This window comes from Salvia hispanica, chromosome 6 (assembly GCF_029641045.1).
Source record: "Salvia hispanica isolate PSC_SH4W2 chromosome 6, Shi_PSC_v1, whole genome shotgun sequence".
NCBI classification, from domain to species: domain Eukaryota; kingdom Viridiplantae; phylum Streptophyta; class Magnoliopsida; order Lamiales; family Lamiaceae; genus Salvia; species Salvia hispanica.
This window is the reverse complement of record NC_142697.1, coordinates 36,209,636-36,230,360: the sequence shown is the minus strand read 5'-3', so window position 1 is coordinate 36,230,360 and position 20,725 is coordinate 36,209,636. Positions and strand designations below refer to the sequence as shown.

General features: G+C 36.3%; 3 protein-coding genes across 3 annotated transcripts; all 3 read right to left on the bottom strand.

The window, feature by feature from the left end:
• Positions 1 to 427: 427 nt before the first annotated feature.
• On the bottom strand, positions 428 to 6,892 carry LOC125208505 (LIMR family protein At5g01460-like). The gene is made up of 14 exons (XM_048108142.2): positions 6,376 to 6,892; positions 6,213 to 6,298; positions 5,676 to 5,791; positions 5,479 to 5,589; positions 5,287 to 5,385; positions 5,040 to 5,162; positions 4,482 to 4,544; positions 4,308 to 4,372; positions 4,112 to 4,221; positions 3,908 to 4,022; positions 3,729 to 3,794; positions 1,003 to 1,113; positions 851 to 917; positions 428 to 764 (listed from the first exon to the last, which is right to left on the bottom strand). Exons 1-14 carry the CDS (start codon positions 6,723 to 6,725, stop codon positions 717 to 719), a joined length of 1,530 nt encoding a protein of 509 aa, XP_047964099.1. The 5' UTR covers positions 6,726 to 6,892; the 3' UTR covers positions 428 to 716.
• Positions 6,893 to 11,307: 4,415 nt separating this feature from the next.
• On the bottom strand, positions 11,308 to 14,694 carry LOC125203537 (Pentapeptide repeat-containing protein). The gene is made up of 7 exons (XM_089061987.1): positions 14,407 to 14,694; positions 13,076 to 13,241; positions 12,974 to 13,003; positions 12,541 to 12,647; positions 12,264 to 12,298; positions 11,996 to 12,124; positions 11,308 to 11,686 (listed from the first exon to the last, which is right to left on the bottom strand). Exons 1-7 carry the CDS (start codon positions 14,597 to 14,599, stop codon positions 11,495 to 11,497), a joined length of 852 nt encoding a protein of 283 aa, XP_088918113.1. The 5' UTR covers positions 14,600 to 14,694; the 3' UTR covers positions 11,308 to 11,494.
• A 3,088-nt stretch (positions 14,695 to 17,782) lies between these two features.
• On the bottom strand, positions 17,783 to 19,855 carry LOC125204356 (uncharacterized). The gene is made up of 5 exons (XM_048102992.2): positions 19,580 to 19,855; positions 19,409 to 19,479; positions 18,882 to 18,987; positions 18,275 to 18,407; positions 17,783 to 18,152 (listed from the first exon to the last, which is right to left on the bottom strand). Exons 1-5 carry the CDS (start codon positions 19,660 to 19,662, stop codon positions 17,958 to 17,960), a joined length of 588 nt encoding a protein of 195 aa, XP_047958949.1. The 5' UTR covers positions 19,663 to 19,855; the 3' UTR covers positions 17,783 to 17,957.
• Positions 19,856 to 20,725: the final 870 nt, after the last annotated feature.

The following is a 20,725-nucleotide window of genomic DNA, read 5'->3' as shown; positions in this document are numbered from 1 at the left end:
TATCAACAAACACGTTGTGACAAATGAAAGTTGTCGTTTATATTATTCTTTCTCTTATATTTTCACAAAACACATGAAAAAATAAATGAGTTATCTTAGTTGGGACAAAGGAAGTACTTTATTCTTTATTTCTAACTTTATATCTTTTTATCTCTTATACTTTTCCCTCTTTCACACTTTGTTACCTCCATTTAACTAAATAAACATCAATTTCTTAAATTTCGTGCTGAAAAAAAGTTGATCAATTGCGGTGGGACGGATGGATTATCATCTAATTTTCAATATGCTGAATTACATGGAATTTTGTAAACCACCAATTGTATGTATTTTGGTTGTGGAGTTTTGAGTTAACAAAAAAATACAGTTGTCTTGGTGAGAGTTACACAAAGGTTATACAAATTGTTATTTTGATTAATGACATGTTACGTGAAAGTACTTCTTTAATCCATACATCAATTCTTACAAGCTGATGTGTAACATATTCTTGCAACATAATCAGACAAATAGATACACCATGCCAAGAACAAGTGGAAAGACAATGAATACTAGCAACTGCAACACCTAAAAGAATGGTGATATAAAATTTAATGGTTTTTTTGTCAGATGGTCTTTCCTCCCGACATTGGAATGCATCCGAGATCTATTTTTTCAAAGAATAATGATAATCACTCCACAAAGTTAAAATTCGAATATTTCAGAGTTAAAGCTGTACATGTTTATGTAGAAAGTTGGAATCTGGCGCTAGGTTTTTTACTCCTCCATCCCTGGAAATTGAATTGCACATAGCGGCTTGAGCTCAATGCAGAATGAAATAGAAATGGAAGAACACGAGAGGTTTAGGAGAACTTACAAAAGCTGCATAGTATACAAATGTGAGCCCTGCTAGAACAACGAACCCGATTTGGAATACATTATACCTACGACGACATAAGCATTTATGGTACCAAAATTTCAAAGGTCAAATTTCGTTGAACACAAAACTAAGGTGAATGTTTAACCGACTTGTACAAATATTCGATCCCACGAAGCGATTGCAATGTATGACCAAATATTTCTTGAGCTGCAGTAGCTTGGGCATAATATCCAAATGCAGTGGCACAGAACTGAATTACACTGTCAAAGAGTTGAAATTTATTTAATTCATATTTCCAGAAATTTACGGTTAACATGTAGGGTTACCCATTAAATAACACTCCCTCCTTCCGTCTTTATTTGTCACAAGTTTACTCACCTTGGGTTTTAAGAAATACTACCTCCGTCCCGCATTAACGGTCACATTTACTTTTATGCATTTGTTTGTAAAAATGATAATAAATTGTTAAAGTGGAAAAATAGTAAAGTAAGAGAGAGAATAATGTAAAGAAGACTCTTCTCTACCTTATTCTCTCTTATTTTACTATTTCTTTACTTTAAATATTTATATCATTTTCTACAAAATGAGTGCAGAAAAATAATTGCGACGGTTAATGCGGGACAGAGGTAGTATAAAAGAATGTTGATGGAAAACGTTAGTGGCAGTGGCGGAGCCAGGAATTTTCCGATGGGGGGCCTAAATTTCTAATTGATAATTGTCCAGAGTCGATGAGGAATAGCAGCATAAGCAATAAGGAATTGTTGAGAGGAACATATAGATAGTGAAAATAATTAAAATATGGACAATAAAAACTATATAAACATATTTGAAGAGAAAGTCAATGTGAATTAATTTACTAAATATTTTCTTAAATTATGAATATATTAGTGTGTGAAATTCATTTTATAAAATTACTAGTTGTGGGAAAATCAACAAAACCTATAAATGAAAATTAAAGATGCTAGTCTTATATGTATTTACATATTCATGGAATAAAAAACTACTACCTCCGTCCACGAAAATTTGTCCCATTTTTCTATTTTCGTCCGTCCCCTAAAATTTGTCCCATTTCACTTTTACCATTTTTGGTAGTGGATCTCATATTCCACCAATTCATCCCATATAAAAGTAGGACCCACAATCCACTAACTTTTTCAACTCACTTTCCATTACATTTCTTAAAATCCGTGCCCAGTCAAACCGGGACGAATTTTCGTGGACGGAGGTAGTAATTTTTATTCATAGATTAAAATTACAAAATGAAAGAAAATAATGATAGGGTATGTTATTTCATATATTTTTGAGGTTAAGGAATAATTTTTTATACTTAAATATGTATTAGTTTAAATTTTGAAATGATAGAGAATAAATATAAATATACTAGAACATAATATGGTAGTATTAAACATAAAAGAGGAATATAAAGAGGTACTCCCTCCGTCCCATTAAAGATGACTTACTTTCCTTTTTTGTTTGTCCCAATCAAGATGATCCATTGCTTAAAATGGAAACCCTTTTATCTCTACTTTATTCCCTCTCTCTTACTTTACTCTCTCCACTTAACACACAAAATAAAGTTGCATAAAATCCCGTGCCGTCCAAGGAAGGGGTCATCTTCCTTGGGACGGAGGGAGTATATTATAAAAAGCATAAATATATGCGCTTGAGGGTCTTCGAACTTAGGTTTTGTCAGATAGAAGGCTAACCATGAAGCCAACTGAGCTAGAAATACATATGAAATAGTCTATATACATATATAATATAGGATTGTAATCAATTGAGATTTTTTATGCTAATTGAGAAATGAGATGCAATATCAGCCACTCATTTTTATTAAATGAGTGGTCCAGATTTTTCCACATGGAAAATATCTTTAGATTAATTAATTATGAAAGGGCAGAATGGTAATATCATAGTAAATTTTATTCAATAAATATTTTTTAAATTTTTAATTTTAATTTTTTATTAATTTTTTTTAAAATTTTTTAAATTCTTTTTTTTTAATTTTTTTTAATTTTTTTTTTTAATTTTTCAACTACATATACAATTCATGTCAACTACACACATATAATGTCAACTATGTGTACAATCCATGTCAACCACACACACAATTCATGTCAACTACACACATATAATGTCAACTATGTGTACAATCCATGTCAACTACATATACAATTCATGTTAACTACACAATATAATGTCAACTACATGTACAATTCATGTCAAATAGTATTTATTGAATAAAGTTGTTGACATTTGATGTGTAGTTGACATGAATTGTATATGTAGTTGAAAAAAAAATTTAAAAAAAAATAATAAAAAATGAAAAAAAAAGTTAAAAAAAGTTTTAAAAAAATTAAAAAAATAAAATAAATAATAAATAAAAAAATTAATAAAATTACAATTATGCCCCTCTGTTGACTTAAACTACATGTTGTTGACATTTCACAAATATTCTGGATGAATGGCTGAGATTGCATCTCAATTCTCAATTAGGATGAGTGGCTGAGATGAGTCTTACTTTTATAGACTCCCTTTGTCTCATTATTTTGGAACATTTTCTTTTCAGCAAAAGATTTTTATGTAGTGTTTGAGTTAATGAAGAGAAAACAAACAAACAAACAAAGAAAAAATATATATGATGATATTTCCATTTCTGGAAATATTTCTTTTATAATGGGACAATTCAAAAAAGAAAATATTTTATTTTCAATGTGCCAATGAGAATATTAGTTTTATAATAAAATATAAGTGTGACAAGTATTGATACGGACCGAAAGGGAAACTAGTGACAAGTAATGGCTGACCGAGAAAATAAAGATATCCACCAATTAGACGCAAAAGACCATTGGCCATAAACATCAAACCAAATTACCTAATTGAGCATAGAAGAATGAGACCCACATTGAAGAGAAAAGAGTTCATAAGTGTAGCTCCCCATCTGTTAAGAAATATAAGTTGTTGGAAACATATCTTAAGCTAGATATATTAAAAGCAATGAGAAAATAAATGAGATCTAAGAGAAGAAAAATGAAACGAAACAAAGATACATACTTCATAGGATGGATTGTAATAAAAACCAACTTCAATCCAATCATCATTGCTCCAGTAATCACAGACAGCAGGAGATAGAAGCAAAAAACTGCAAATGCTACGGTTCCAAGAAGACCTAAAACCAAATGAAATAAGTATACGTTTGAGTAATTGAATCGTTAAATGGTAACCATACCAAAAGAACAATACAAGATTTCCAATTACCCCAAATATCATCCAATTTAATGAAAACCTCATTAAGAAACGCGGATAGAGGAGGGTCGATTAGCAAATATATTACAATGTGTGCAACCCAAGCCACTGAAACAATCAACCTGTTCAAGTAATCCAGTTGATTAACATTATTACCCACAACGAAGGCTAAATTGAGGTATGAAGAAGAGCCATGCAATAAAGATACCCTAGAACTCCAAGTACCAGTTTGGCAAGGTAGCCAAGAATAGTCAAAGCCCAAGTTGCTTCGGCCTGAAAAACATTAGGGGAAAAGTATTATATTTAATTTAGTTAGTAGCAACATCGTACTAGCGCAAGCACAACAAATTGTACAAATATTCAGTTAGTTCTCGTATGTCACCTGTTCACCTTGAGGATACATCTCTTCCAAAGCATTCACATCTTCTTCTAGAAGAAGTAACTCCTGCAAGTCAAACAGTGGATCGCCAGAGTAATTATTATTATAACGATGTGAAATTGCAAAAGATAGCAATTAGCCTGATTTAGAGATCAAAATTGCACAAGCTGGTCAACATCCAGTCAAAAACATTTTCTAATAAAATACTCCTATGCAATGTAAAAAAAAATATCATACTCCCCCGTCCTTGAAAAGTATGCGGCATGGGTTTTGTATAATTGGTAAAGTAAGAGAGGGAGATATAAAAGGTAAGGTAAGTAGTGTTAGTGGAGAGTGGGCTCCACATTATAAATAGTGTTGTAATGGTATAAGTTGTAAATAAAATGACGTTTAGTGGTAATGTGTTGTTTAACTATTCCAAAATTAGAAATTTCAAACTTTTCAGGGGCGGACTAATAAAGAAATAGTTCATACTTTTTAGGGAACGAAGGAGTATTATATACTATTACAAATGATTTAATTGCAATAGACAATGGAGTCCAAAAAGATGTAACAACCAACCTTTTCTACAGTTTTCACATTTTTACGCCATCTTCTTCCCTTATTGCCACTCCTTTCTTCTTGGTGAAGTCCATCACCTGCTTTCTTCAGTTCTCTAGCCCTTTTTGCTAGTTCAGTTGCTTCCTAAGTGAAACAAAATACATGCTCCACCTTAAAATTTTGTGTACAAGCTCAATTTTACAAAAAATAAACTTCTACCATCAGGTGTATTTAGAAAAAAAGATAATGAAACAAGAAGCATAAATACCTTGATATACTGGGAGCGTGTGATAACAGATTTTGGTCGGTGGATAAATGCAGTTATAAGTCCCAGTGGGAGACAAGCTATACCGACGCCACCAAAAATCTATATATTGGAGCACGCAGAAAACATGATCATAATAGTTGAAAAATTGCATGCAAAATGGAATTGTAGCGAAGGGTGCAAGGAGGATCATACAGTAAAAAAAATAGATCCAGCGACTGTAGTAAGAGCAACAATATATTCAGGGAAGGTAGTGCGCGTGGTCCATGTTGTCATAGATGCAGCATTGGAAGAATATGCTGAGCACTAAAAATGAAAATGATAGTTGTTGTAAAAACTTATAAAGCAAATCCAACAAGAAATTGTACTAATAAGTTATAAACTTAACCTACTTGTATAGCACCAGTACCGACACATTGTTGACCACTGCTGAAGTCCCATGATGATGGGAATGCCTGTGTGGATGCGGAAAGGTGTCTAACAGTAAAATCCACCTTACCCAAAAACCCTAATCACAAAATAAATGAAAAGTTTTAAACAATGAGACGCAAGGACAACTCGAGCAAAAGTTTAGCCCCTACTTGCTAGATTTCCATATTCTTTATCCTTTATCCTTCATGAAAGGAATCAAAATACCACACAACACATCTAATTCAGATGCCAACACTATGCATAAGAATCATATGATGCAAATAATCAAGATGGTTAAACCGTTTTGTAACATGAGCAGTCACTTGGAAAACAATAAGATAAGAATAATGGGGCAAGCAAAAAGGTACTATTGATAAATTACCAATTATAATCACAAAAATAGATTTAGGGTTTAGAAATAAAAACGAAGAAAAAATAGTCAAACTCAAAGTAGTATACTTGCCCTTATAAATAAGGTATGATTATTTTTCCAAAAAAGATAAAAAAAAAAAGCTTGCCATATAGAATTCCCAGAAGAAGTACACAAATAACAGCTGTCGAAATCACCCACAACAATGAGCTTTTCATCCTCTTCCACACCGTCCTGGAAGCCCAGCAACAATATCCATTCACGAATGTCCAAAGAAAAAGTAAAGAAACATGAATAAAAATACTGATTACTTGTCCAGGTCGCCTTCGTAATAAAACATCGCAAATGGAATGACGAAGAAAACAAGAATAGCATCCAGAATATAAAGAGCGAGCCACAATTCTTTCATTGGTAGTGTGAGATTGCAAGCACCGTTGTAAATGGCGTGGCGGCAGGCCTGTCGGTTGGCGACGTCGGCAGGGAGCATAAGAATGGAGATGGAGGCGATGGAGAGGCCCAAAACGACGATAAATTTGGGGATATAAGCCTGATTTGCATCATCTGGGTGCTGGTAATTGACGAGGAGGTAGAGATTGACGATAAGCACAAGAACGCAGACGACAATGGCCACGATCACTAATGCTAAATTGAAATCCCCCATTTCTGGGCAAATGAGGAAAGCCTCTTCCCTTCCAAATCAATGTAGTTGAATTCTAGGAATTTCGAATTAGGATTTTGGGGGAATTAGATCCAGCGTTTCATAGAGATTAGTTTTTTTTTTTTTTCCTAATTTGGTTAATGAATTGTAAAAGTGAGAGGGAGGTGAGGATTTAACGGTACCATTTTTCCATTTCCAATTCAACTGCCGGTTCAAACAGTACTTATTTATATTCCAATCATTTTAGTTATACTTTCAAATTTTTTAATCATAAATAATAATGTGGTTTACAATATTTTGCGGGAAATATGTTAATCCCCTCACCCTTAATGGATAAGCATAATTTACTGCCAGTTAGTGGGAAAGTGTACTGATTAAAAGACTAATATACCACATGTGCATCATCTTAATTTACTTTATAATAATCCAATATCTACACTACACAAAACAAAAATAATTATATATATAAACAACAATTAGAAATTAACAAATTTAATAAAAATTGGCAAATAATTGAACACATGATAGTAGGTAAAATCTGAAATTATTCTACTAAAATTGTATATTTAGAATAGATATTTTAAAATTTCAATAATAATTAAATATTACTCTATAATAAAAATTCACATAAAAATTATTTTATTAATGATAATTAACCATTGGTGACAAAGTGAAAATACAGATTAATTTATTAGTTTTGAATACATTTACTTTACACAAATTTATTAGTAAGAAATTAAGATATTTGTGATTTATTTCAATTTGTAAATTACAATTATATTTGGAAAATACACCATACACTTATTTGATTTGACTTCATCAAAGTTTCATCTTTCGAAAACTTTTAATGGTATTTTAGTTCTTATATCCATATTATATAAAAAAATTATGCTAACTTAAAAAATTAGAATATATTAAAAATATTACAATCAGATTGAAATATAAATTAAAATACATTACTATTACATAAATCATAGTACCACAACTTTATTTGTTTAAATATCAAAAAAATTTATGAATTATTTGATTTTATAGTTCAATTGACTAACAAACAATAATTAATGAACATTATTAAATAAAATTTTAGGCAAATAAAGTATTAAATAAATTAAATCTATTAAGACGTAGTAAGTAAAAAAACAATAAATAATTTAAATATCGGCAAACACTAAAGAATTAATTAAATTAGTTCAAATGAATTAAAAATAACTTCGTAAACAAATAAATAATTAAATTAATGCTTCACGTATTAATAACAAATCTATATACACAACCATACACATTCATAATGCTCTAAGTAATGCGCCGCACTCTTCATCTGTTAGAGTTTAGTATACTGAAAAAGTATCTTTCGAATGCTTGTATATGTAATAACTCTTCTATCCATTTTACCATTTAATGAAAAAGATTATTTTGTTACAATTTGTTTTGCTTATGTGTTGCTTATGTATGATGAGATGTTGAAATGTGTTTTCCATTTAAAGACATAGCTTAAGCAAAATGAGTCTAAGTCTTCTGCATAGTAGGCGAGTTGTGAGCGGCGTTCAAAGTAGGTAACATGTAGTTCTTGCAGAAGGAAAACTGTTTCACAACTTGTCTATTGTGCCTATCTAGGTTGTGAAACAGTTTTCCTTCTGCAAGAACCGACAAATTACCTACTGTGAACGCCGCTCACAACTTGTCTATTGTGCAGAAGACTTAGACTCATTTTGCTTAAACTATATATTTAAAGGGAAAACATATTTCAACATCTCATAAATACATAAGTAACCCATAAGCAAAACACATTGTAACAAAATATTCTTTCTCTTTAAATGGTAAAAATGGATAGAAGAGTTATTACATATACAAGCATACGAAAGATGCTTTTCCAATATACTAAAATCTAACATATGTATGATTTGAGTGGTATACACTTTGAGAGAAAGAGAGAAAGAACACTTCCCATATTTGGAAGTTTGCCACATGTGAGTGATTAAATTCAAGGTGTTCCACGAGTTAGTAATGAAAGTGCACTAATAAGCCTTGTTTGACTTGATTGCGTTAATTCATGCTTAATCTATTCTTTCATCTTTTGAGGCAATTACGACGTCTATTCATTTTGCATTCCATGCGTCTATTCTTGTGTCTTTATTGTTTTGTTCGAGGACAAACAAAAATATAAGTTTGCACTGTTTTAAGGCCTTTTATTTCGTTTGTTTTCAATGTCAAAATCACAATTCATGCCCCTATGTTGTATATTTTCTCTATTTTGGTATTTTGACGTGTTTTGTGATATTTTGTGTATATTTAAGCCTAAAAAGACAGGAAAAAGTCGAAGTTGGAAATCTGGAGCATTCACGAAGTCCAGTGGTCCGCTGCAACATGCACAATGACCGCTAGAGCCCAGCGACCACCGCACAAGTAGCGGCCGCTCCGGAGAAAGTTGTGCTGAAATTAAGAAGACATCCAGCGACCGTTGGAGAGTGCGCAGCGACCGCTACAAGAGCTTCTGAAGCTACGAGATTATTTACAGCGACCGCTGCAACACAGTGTAGCGACCGCTGTCCAAGAGTCAGAGGCTACAGACCCTTATGCAGTGACCGCTGGCCAAGGTGCAGCGGCCCGCTGCGAAAACGTGACGCACAGATTTGACCTACTTTCTCCCCAAAATTTTTTAAACTTAGCCACTTTTACCTTGTTTGATAGAGCTCGAAATTTCCTCTATAGATACCCCCTCAAACCTCTTCATTTGGATCTTTTTTTTGCCTCATAATTCTAGAGCATAAAATTGAGAGAGTTCTTCATTATGCAAGAGGTTGAAGACGGAATCAAGAGAAGATCAAGGCTACAAGGATTCAACCTTTGGGTTTTACTGTTTTAGTTCTTATGTTCACTTTGTTTTTCCTCCATTCTATGTTTTTAGTTCATTCAATTATGTGTAACTAAACTCATAGGATTCTAGGGGTGTGTTAGTAACGACTTTTATTATACAATTCTGTTTTCTATTTAATATCCGTTTTTGTTTTTACTTCATTTCTTCCCTAAGTTGTTCCGTAATACTTCATGCTTGAGTGACACATTCGATAAAGATTTAATACTCCCTCTGTTTCTTCATAGTTGAATCATTTTTCTATTTCGGGAAGTTTCTTCATAGTTGAGTCATTTCCATATATGGCAACTTTTTTCTCTTCCTTACTTTACTCTCTCTTACTTTATTCTTTCTACTTTATTCACTTTATACTTTATTTTCTCTACCTTTTCCTCCTCTTACTTTTTTATCTATTTATTTAACACACCCAACATTTATTTCTAAAACTTCGTGCCGAAAAGTTCCGCCTCAACTATGAAGAAACGGAGGGAGTATAACTTGCTACATAATCGTGAGAGGAGGTTGGCGAGTTAGCTCCATTTAGTAGACACTACAATTAGCTTCCCTTAAAATGGCACTGTTAATTGAGAGTGGAGACTTTTCAAGGGTCTTAGGAGCTTTTAGGAGTTACGAATCTAGGATTGACAACCCTAGTGTTAGTAATCTACGCTTGTACCGCATGGGCATAACTAGTGTGACTCGTTCTATCGAAGTAAACTGTGACAGGGTATTGTAGTTGGAACTTGTATAACCATAACTGTGAACGCACATCCCTGAAATTCTCTTATCTCTCTAATTTGGTGCAATTAGTTGTTTTATTGCTTTCAAGTTGTTTTTGTTTTCAAAACTGTCGTTTTTCCAAATAGTAAAAGAAGTTTAGTAGAAGGTAGACAATCTGTGATTTTATTCCCCGTGTTCGATATCCGGAACTGACCTATAGCTATACTATATATACTCTGTATACTTGCAGGTTTATTTAGTGCTAATAAGAAGTGCATCAGCTGCCTAGGGTCTGTTCAAGAAAACTCAACGAAGAGATAATCCAATTATGAGCATACATAATGTTTCCCTCATCTGTCTGCGAATAGGAGTCTCATTTTTCTATTTTAGTCCATCCGCGAATAGGAGTTTCGATTTATTTTTACTATAAATGGTAATAAGTTCTCACATTCCATTAACTCATTCCACTTAAATTTCATTTAAAACTAATACTCCCTTTGTCCCATAAAAATATTAGCGCTTTCCTTTTTTTTACGTCTCATAACAATATGAGCATTTCCATTTATGGAAAGTTGTCTGCAACTCATCACTCATATATATCAATTTATTTACAACTTATACCAGTAACGTCCATCATTACAACTCATTGGACACTAATAATAATATGGGTCTCATTATCCACTAACACTACTTTAATTATTGTTCTCCTCATTTCTCTTACTTTACCAATTATGCATTAATTCTCGTGACATTTTAAATGCACGTATTTTTTTGTGACAGGAAGAGTATATACAAATGAGATCTATATTCCATTAACTTTTTCTCATCCATTTTTTTAATATTTTTTAAAACTCATGCCGAAAAGAGATGGAACTCCTATTGGTGATGGGAGAGTTACTTTTTATTGACTTCAAGCAACCAATTAAATTATACTATACCTTTTGTACATTTCTCAATTGTCCCATACAATTTAGATGATTATAATGTAAGTGGTTAAAATACAGCGACAAAAAGTACAAAAGTCACAACAAATTTTATCAAAATTTTAATTTTATGGGGTCATTGAAAAATATACAAAATTTATGATTTAAAACACAATTTTCCCTAAAACAAATTGGTACTCAACCAAGTTTTAAAGATGAATGTGAAAGTATCTAATCCAATTTACTTTGGTCATAACATTATTTGATAGTACCATCCGTCAGTTTGCCTCACAAAGGCCGGTGGCGGAATCGCAGAAACCGTCGCGATCGAGGAGCTTCGGTGGAGGAGCACTCAGCAGAGGGGAGGATGGAGAACCATATGCATTTCTTCTACTATTCCCACACCCCAAGCTTTTTCTAGTGCTTACTCCTGTTATTGGATTTGTGCCATTGGCGTACTTGCAAAGCGCCTACACGAACACGAACACGAACAAAAACATGGTTAGTGTTGAACATCATAAGATAACATAGCATGGTTGTAAGGATTTCAAAGATTCACACACCTCCATGTCCATCTCTCATTTTTTTCTTACCATGTTTACCGTCTTTGAGAACATGTGATAAATAAATGTGGGATCACTAAAGTGTGACCAAATTTCTATCTTTTCATATCTCTTCTTTTTTTATGACAAGTTTGCAACCAGAGATAACACACCCTAAAAGGCAAACAATTTTAATATGGTGGAAAGTAAGTGTGGAGCAAGATGATAAAGAAAGACCTGTTTCTGAGGAAGGTCTAAGACGGCATCACTGAAATCAGCGCCTTCGATTATAGCACCACCAAGATCGCTGCGTGTTAACACAGATCTAACTAGGACAGCATTCGTCAGATTAGCTTCATTTAGCACCTGCAACAAAGACCAGATGACGTAAAATCAGGAAAAGCTACACTGGAATGTTGGATATTACATTTAACAACTTGTACCATACAAGAATTGAAGAAATAGGAAATTATCTACGAAATCCGATGTGTTTCTATTAGCTTACCATGCGATCCATTAGAGTGTCGCTTAAATCCGCACCTGTGAAACGACATGTTTACAAACGGAGTTTGAGAAAAAGCGGAAACTCAGCATAGCTTTTGTTTCACACTTTTTGACTTTCATTGATTATCCAATTTTTTCAATCCATAGAACTACATGTTATGTTATTACAAGTCAGTGCTTTGGACATTCGTATTAGAACTTTGAGGCTAATGTAGGATGACTGTGGTTGATCTAAACTAAACCCCTTAACATGATTAGCAATGTAATCAGTAAGTAACCTGTGAAGTTGGCTTTAAAGGCAACAGCTTTCTCAAGATATGCCCCATTGAAAGTGGAACCACTGAAATCCGATTCCCTCATATCAGCAGCTGTGAAATTGGCTCTTCTGTATCATCCATTTCAAGTTAAATTGAATAACAACTCATTCGATGTTAACATCATTTCCCTTAATTTCATACATGTGTATCATCGTTTATATTTCCATATTTTTGGAAGCATAATTCACTCGTTTACATCTAATGATGAAAATCATTACCATCGGTTTAAAATTGTCAATAAGTTAATCTATGAACTTTGAATAACATATGAAATGAAGATAGTGTTAGAACTATCACTAAGTTAATTTATTGGACTAATCGTTTTAAGCCCACAGTTGAGTCAGTCTAGTGGAGTAACAATTATGCTTTAATCGTCAAAGAAAAGGAAAATTACCTGAAATTTTCATTAACATGAACAGCTTTCCTGCCCAAAAAGCAACAACAAAAAATATAAAAAAACATTTGAAAAAAACTAAAAAACTAAGTAGAAACTGACTTGAGGTCTGCAGAGCCAAATTGAGCAGCCGATCCAATCCCAAATTCTCCCCGAGTTTCTGCCTCAAATTTATTCAGATCAGCCATGGCAGACATGTTAACAGTGGTAAAGGAAATCACAGCTGCAGCCAACGAAGTTGAAACCAGCTTTCTCCAAATCTTTGGCTCTGCAATTTCATCAACATTCTTACCAATACGTTTATGATGTTCAAGAATTTGGAGGAAATAACTTGTTCAATTTTTCCTGTTTTGAGCTTCCAATCGACAGTTCACATAAAATTGCTTTGGAGGTGTGTAGAGTGGTCTCTCTGTGGCATTGATGGATTACAAGGGTAATAAGGAGATTAAAGTGAGAGGCATTTTCAAGTAACAAACTGAGAAAGAAATAACGTAGACTCAAATTGCTTTTGGATACAGTTTTTGTACTATTATTATCCACATTTTAAGTGGTGATAATTGGTTGGTATGCCTTTTGAATGTTTAATTTCCTATTAAGCCAATTCTTACTCAAATTGTCTTAACATCTCAGCAAGGAAGAGAACAGAGGCTGAATCTGCAAATTATCGGGGCTGGCGGACAGCAGAGGTGCTGTCATCATGGCTGTTGTAGGCGGAGCCGATAAAACCATGAGTTTGGTATGGTTAGCAGCAGCCACGGAAACTAAATGCCGCAGCCGAGGGAAAAAAGGACGTTGAAACATTAGAATATCGAGGCTAGAGGTGGACAACAGGAATTTTCTGGTGGAATTTTTGACACCAGGAAGAACTGTTCAGCCCGCGCGAGCCACGCGATTGCATTGGATCCGTCGAATGTGGGGATTGTCATTGGTGTTGGAGCTGTGCCCGTTAGACGAATCTTTAGGGATCAAACCAGTAGTGTTGTTCGGATTCCCGGAAAATAGAGCAGCCCGCATTTCTGCCCTGAACTTCTCGAGTCATCCACGATCACCGCACCAAATTGATAAGCATATAAGATAGGAAGCCCCAACTTAACCCATATGAGATAGGAAGCCCTAACTTAACCCAAAACCATGGTAAAAGGTACAGGTTGACTTCCTATCATATGCTATTCCACACTTTCGTGTGAAACCGATGTGGGATCTACATGACTTTCGTGTGAAACCGATGTGGGATCGTATCATGTAGTGTGTGTATTTAGTGAGTGTGTGTTATTCACTTATTTGTGTGTGCGTAATGTGTGTATGCACATGTAACTCACTTTTTCTGAATTTGTAACTCAATTGCTTACACAGTCACATAAAATATACTTGTAATGCAGTGATACACTTCACACACGCACAGAGAGAGGGGGGGGGGGGGGGGGGAGAGATACCTGCAGCCAATGCAAACACAGAGAAGCTCCTCCTCTTCTGGTTCTGGCGCAAAGTTGAGATATTTGTGGAAGCAGAGGCAATCGCAACACGAACTGCGGCAGAGGAAGTGGAGTGAGATACAAGCGGCAGAGGTCTCCGATTTAAGTTGCAGATGGCGGTGGATGACATTTTCATCACGGATTCTGCCGCCATTTTCCGTTTCTGATTGACACACAACTGAAAGAGAGGCGATGGATTGAGGATTATGGGATAATGCAAATTGGAGGTGGGATTTCGTGTGGTCCTAAATCGATTGCAATTTTGTTGATATATCAATGCAGTTCGGTATGTATATTTTGATTGTAAGAATCCAAAAACTGCCACGTCACCCAGAAACCCCTGCCTCATATTCAATGGGCTGATTGGAGAGTCACAATCTGGAGCCTCATTTTGAGCCTGGCTGTAACTTTCCACCACGACACCGTCAATTCCTTATTTTCCTTTTGTCGCTTTGCTCATGCTGTTTCTAATGATTTTGGTTTGGGTAAACAGCCCTGGTGGAAATTATACTGCAAATTATTCTCACTCACGGCTCTTGTGGAAATTGCCCTCTGGAACTTCAACTAGGGTTTTATCTTCTCTATCTTTCCTACAAATCGTTCCTCACGAACAACAACTCTAATTTGCGTAAGAAACCTCGTTAGATCGAACTCGAGACCAAACAAATTGGTGCTTAGAGCATCTCCAATGGCAGCTAGCGGGCCGGCTAGCCGATTCCCGGGCGCCAACCGGTCCGCTAGCCGACCATTGGGAACGGTGAGCGGCGTTTCGGCGAGCCAATCGGCTAGCCCACGCCAATTCCCGGACGCTGGCCGATTGGCTAGCCGATCCACTGGCCGCCATTGTAGGCGCCCGATCGGCTAGCGATCGGCCAGCGCCATTTTTTTTTTCGAACCTCTATATATACGCGATCTGAACGTCATTTTTATTTGCACCACTTGTTTTAACGAGTTTCTCTCTCTCTCTTAATTACAAGAGCAATAACGCGAAATGGAGAACAACAACGACTCTCCTCCAGTGACGAGCGGGTAACTCCCACGGTACCCGTGGGGGTGGATGGGGTCCGATGGGCTGGTACTACAATATGTACCCTTGGCCGCAGATGATGTCGGGGATGGCAGCCAGGGGTAGTGGTATGCCGGGGTGGCAGGGGATGCAGGGTGGGCAGGGGGTGTCGGGGATGCAGATGATGGCGGGATGGCAGCCGGGGATGTCGGGGATGTAGCCGGGGCAGCACGGGATGCCCGGGGGGGGGGGACAATATTGTCCCAGTCTTGACTTTTTGACTGCTTCTTCCCACACATCGACCCCAGCGGATACGCAATACACTGGGGTTGAAACTTTCTCTTTAGAGGAGTTGGGGATAGATCTCGAGGATGCGGACGTTCCTATTCAAACAGGGGGAGTATGTCGGGGTCGGGGTCGGGGCGCACCGAAGAAGAAGAGGGGCAAGAGCAAAGGATTGGTCGGCGAGTCGTCGCAGCCGGCTGATGACGGCGGTTCGGGTAAGGTACGGAGGAAGTGGACGGATGAGGAGGTTGTCGCGCTGTTCATGGCTTGGGTAAGTGTTTGCGATGATCCCCTCAAGTCGAACAATCAGAGGGTCATCAACTTGTGGGCTAAAATAGCAGCATCCTACAAGACACATTGCCCGGACGGGAAGCCACACAGTGGGGAGGAGTGCCGGAAGTAGTGGGACCAAATCAGAGCTGCGGTCTCCCGATTTGCGCGGTTGTACGCCAACAACCAAAGACCAGCGGCCAAACTAACGACGTTGTCAGGAGGATGGCGGAGGCGCGGTTCCCTTGAAGGGGGTTTATAAGGAGTTCATCTTCTGGAACTGTTATAAGGTGCTAATGGATTTTGAGAAGTTTCGGGCGGGTGTCGATGCTGGCTGGCCAAAGGAGCAGCGGTTGAACCTTGCCGGTGATTACAGCAGCAACGGTGGTTCCACGACCTCCCCGATGATGCTCAGGATTTCCCGCCCCCTCCATCGTTTACTCGTCGCACCCGCCCGGTTGGTCAAAGGATGGCGCAACGGGCTTCTAGGGGAGTCGCCCAGGGTCCCAGGAGGTCCAGTCGGCATCCCCCTACTGACAAGTCGTCAGCCTAGCACTCTCACCTCGCGCGTCAACAAACGCTGCTGAACATGTGGAAAATCGTAAATCAATGGAAGGCGGCAGATGACCCTGTGGAGAAGGGGTTTCTTTTTTAGATCTTTCAGAGTATGCGGGCTGATTTGGCCCGCGCACGTAGGGCCATGGGAGACGGGGGGACTCAGATGCGGCAGATTTGGGGTTCCCGGGTAGTGGCGACGAGGAGTGAGGCGGGGATCGTGTGTGGAAGCAGGATGATTTTTTTTTTACTTTTTTTTAATTTAAATAAAATTATCGCATTTTCCCATATTTGTGTCGAAAATTTAATTCCGTATTTTGCGTGATTGTAATTTATTTGTTTTTTATAATTTTGCTAGCCTATGACTAGGCTATTGCTTGTCCAGTTTCTTGTCTTGATGATGTGGCAAGCAGTTTCTAGTCCTAGATGATGTAGCAGGAGGAGTTTTGTTGCTAGGCTATTGCTGGCCTAAAGCCATTGGAGATGTTTTATTGTATTCTCTTCCTCCTATTCAAGTAATACAAATTTCCACTCCAAAAACTTCAATCATGGAATTGACTTAGATATGTTTAGCACCCCCATCACTTTGATAGATCTGATAATTGCCATGAAGATCTTGGGGCTACAACTGACACACAAACTATAATAATCATATCGATGTACATTTGAATTAAATTCAAATAAAGTAAAAACTTAGTTCAATAAATTCGAATGAACCAAGTATTAAATCATTTGAAAACCTACTAGAATGAACTAAAAAACCCATCTAAATGAAGTAATGACCCATTTGAATAAAGTAATACCTACTGTATGAAGTAATATCTACTTGCATGAAGTAAAAACCTCTTAATAAGTTATGACTTAATTGCCCTGGACTAAAGTAAAATGAGTTTGTGATGAAGAAGAAAATAATTTACACGTCAGCGCATTTCATCCATTAATTTGGTCTCTAACTCGTTCTTTAAAAATTGGTTCGACATTCATCACAACTCTTGAGTTGTATTATATACCAAACTCGTTTTAAACGCTAAACATCAAACACATCATTATAAAACAGCGCAGAGTTCATAACAACTTCATTTATAGTTCATTATAGGAATTCAGAGATTTAAAAACAATTTAAAAAATACGAAGTTTATTATAAATTTGTTATTAGTTCATTATAATGAACTCCATATTATCTTATAATGATGTTGTTCGGTATTTAGCGTTTTAGACTGGTTTGGTAATCACAGTCCTCTATATATATATATGTATAAATGTTTCAGCACTTCGGGCCAAATTATGGTACAACATTTACAGCCAACAGCCTTTACAAAAATGTTTTTTGAAACAGTTACATCTGAGGTGTGTCCGATTTTATGGCAATGACGTACCGTAGCGCTCGATCCTTTGGTCACACATCCCTGACCTTTAGCCTGATTTCAGAGGGAGAGCTGAGAGCCTTTCTTGGACTCGCAATTGAGCCGAGTGGCTTGTTCGGGCTTGAAGGAGCAGCAGCAAACCTATGAACCAACATCTTGAAACATGGCAAGCATAGCACGTAGAAGCAGACAAAAATAAATGGTGCAGCAACAGACCACCCCAGCAACTGCCACATATGTCAATACCATCAGTTTAATCACACAGTTGCCCTATTTTTTCAAAGACACTAGACAGCTGGAAATGAATAAGAATGTGAAAGTAAATGTAAATGTCAACTTGGTACCATACCGCGTGAAAAATGCTCTGCAGAACTTCCCATGAAGCTTTTCCGGAGACCACCTTCTTCAGAGCATCAGAAGTTAGAGCGAAATGAGGTCCCCCAGTGATGAACTCACCAAATCGTAGAAATGGAAACATCAGACTGTTGAGAGATGAATTAGACAAAAACCACAACTCTGAGATTAATCGTTCAAATTTCTGCTAAGGTCGAAATCCAAGTCCAAAAATAACTAGTGGGAGTATGATAAAACACATCTCTCTACTTGCACTAACAGACTAAAGGTGTAAGTTTATACATTAAATTTGTGCATACCCACCCAACCAATATGAATAAGAGAAAACTCACGACCACAGTACATAAGTCAGCTGCAAAACATGAAAAATCATGCAATTTGGCAATTTGACTCAGAATGAATCATGCACTTTGGCAATTTGATGGTAAAGGCAGACAAAAATAAGCATCAAAGCAGAAATTCTTGTCATGAATATTGAAACAAGAGTAAAGACTATCATAGGGTGGGCAATGAACTATAATATATGTCAATTCTTGTAGAATTGGGCATAAACTGAATTACAAAATGGACTAATAATTGAGCTGAACTAGTTAAAGGATTACCTCAACTCAACAGGAGTAACAATAAAGTTAGTGAGCATTACAGTTGGCGCATTACAGTGGGATCCAAGTACCGCAATAGCTAACCCGCATAAAAACACAGGAACCCCTAGTGAAATTGAAAAGTTCCAAGTATAAGATGGTTGTCAAGATCAGTAACACAACTACAATACCATCTTTGAGGGAGTGAAATAAACAGACAATATCAAAGCATAAACTGGTACTAAAGCTTAAGGATTTTGAATCCAAAAACAACAAGTTTTCTGTTTCCTATTCTAGAATAGGAGATAAATATGGTTACCAACGAAAGTTTTGAAAATAATCATAATACTCTGCCGTAGATCCTAAAAATAGACAGAGATTCACATATAAAATCGACAGTAAATTCACTATCTTTCAAAACAGGAAGAAGAAAACCCTTAAAAACGATTAATTTGATGAGATATAATACGAATAAAATGAAAATTACTGTATAATAGCAATGAGCTGAATGAGTGAAAACAATTAGCTGAAGAAGGAACATAGCATACCACAGATGGGAAAGAGCCCTAAAGTGCTTCCCAGCGCAGCGGAGAATGCGAGCTGCTTGGGCTCGGCTCCCCTATTAAATCAATCAAATTGCGAAACTTCAGTGACCATAACCAGCACTGCTGCCGCAATTAATGTAGATACTACAAATTAAATTCGGGAAAGAGATTTACTGGAGAAGGATTTGGTGAAGAGGGTCCACAACTCTTCTACGGAACCATGAGACTAAAAGTCCAAATCCAAAGCGTTTCGCCATCACTGCGTGGATTTGCTTGAGTACTGATTGATGGATTCCTGCTGCGTGCGCTCAAATCAAGAATTGTTCTGTTTAATTTGAAATTTTTGGGTGATATAGCTCTGCCTCTGCGTGGTGCTCAGATCAGACTCCGTCGGTTAAATGAAATTTGGGGATCAGACCCACCCAACATTTTACGGCGTCGTTTTGAAGCAGAGCTACTCCATAGTCCATAGAGATACTTTCTTTCTTTTTTTTATTGTACTAAGAGCAACTCCAAGGGGAGAAGATAAATAAAAAGGGTATATACCTTCTCAAAAAGTGCAATATACCTTTCTAAAAATCAATCAACTCCAAAGATAAAAGGTATACAAAAAGGTATATCATTTAAAAAATAAAATAATATACAAAAGCATTAAAAAAAGATAAAGTGTAATACCTTCTCAAATACCTCTCCCCTTAGAGAATGATTTTTTATGAAAAAAAGGTAAATATGATAGTTATATTAGTTTACCTCTCCATTTACCTCTTCCGTTGGAGATGCTCTAACTAAGATAACCCATCATTAAAAAAATGGAAACACTATTTTTCTTTACTTTAAGAAATGAGTCATCTTTCTTGGAACGGATGAAATATTAAAAAACTTTTAAATAATTTCTTTAACTCATTATGTATGACTCAACTGCCTACTATTTTCGACACAATGTAGCTATGAAGTTAATCGAGTACATTAATTAACATTTGACATTTCTGCATGACCTCACCGGCAGCCTGTTGAGCAAGTGAAGGCTAATATGACCGACTTTAATGTGACTTCCAACAGTGTGTACACTTGTATTCATCCTCTCTTCTAATCATTGTGACTTTTCTGGAATATAACGTGTTTATATGGCAGCATACTCAATGAACAAACAATGAAATTTGATGATGATGATGATGATGCTGAGTGATTCCAGCCAGAACTTAGGGAATGGGTGAGAAAAAGCTTAGAAGAGGAGATTCAGGCACTCTTATCCGATAAAGCTGGAGAAGCTGAGTTCGTGCATTCCCTTCAACTTCAGATTGCAAAATTTCTTTAGGTTTT

Excerpts from the sequence above, each read along its gene's own strand:
- LOC125208505 (XM_048108142.2), bottom strand. The coding sequence starts at position 6,725 with ATGGGGGATTTCAATTTAGCATTAGTGATCGTGGCCATTGTCGTCTGC. Across the intron at positions 5,792-6,212 it reads TCTTCTGGGAATTCTATATG|GGTTTTTGGGTAAGGTGGAT; the intron begins GCAAGCTTTTTT and ends TTTTGTGATTAG. Across the intron at positions 918-1,002 it reads GGGATCGAATATTTGTACAA|GTATAATGTATTCCAAATCG; the intron begins GTCGGTTAAACA and ends ATGTCGTCGTAG.
- LOC125203537 (XM_089061987.1), bottom strand. The coding sequence starts at position 14,599 with ATGGCGGCAGAATCCGTGATGAAAATGTCATCCACCGCCATCTGCAAC. Across the intron at positions 13,004-13,075 it reads TTTGGCTCTGCAGACCTCAA|GAAAGCTGTTCATGTTAATG; the intron begins GTCAGTTTCTAC and ends CTTTTTGGGCAG. Across the intron at positions 12,125-12,263 it reads ACACTCTAATGGATCGCATG|GTGCTAAATGAAGCTAATCT; the intron begins GTAAGCTAATAG and ends TCTTTGTTGCAG.
- LOC125204356 (XM_048102992.2), bottom strand. The coding sequence starts at position 19,662 with ATGGCGAAACGCTTTGGATTTGGACTTTTAGTCTCATGGTTCCGTAGA. Across the intron at positions 19,480-19,579 it reads CTTCACCAAATCCTTCTCCA|GGGAGCCGAGCCCAAGCAGC; the intron begins GTAAATCTCTTT and ends TTGATTTAATAG. Across the intron at positions 18,408-18,881 it reads GTTACTCCTGTTGAGTTGAG|TCTGATGTTTCCATTTCTAC; the intron begins GTAATCCTTTAA and ends ATCTCTCAACAG.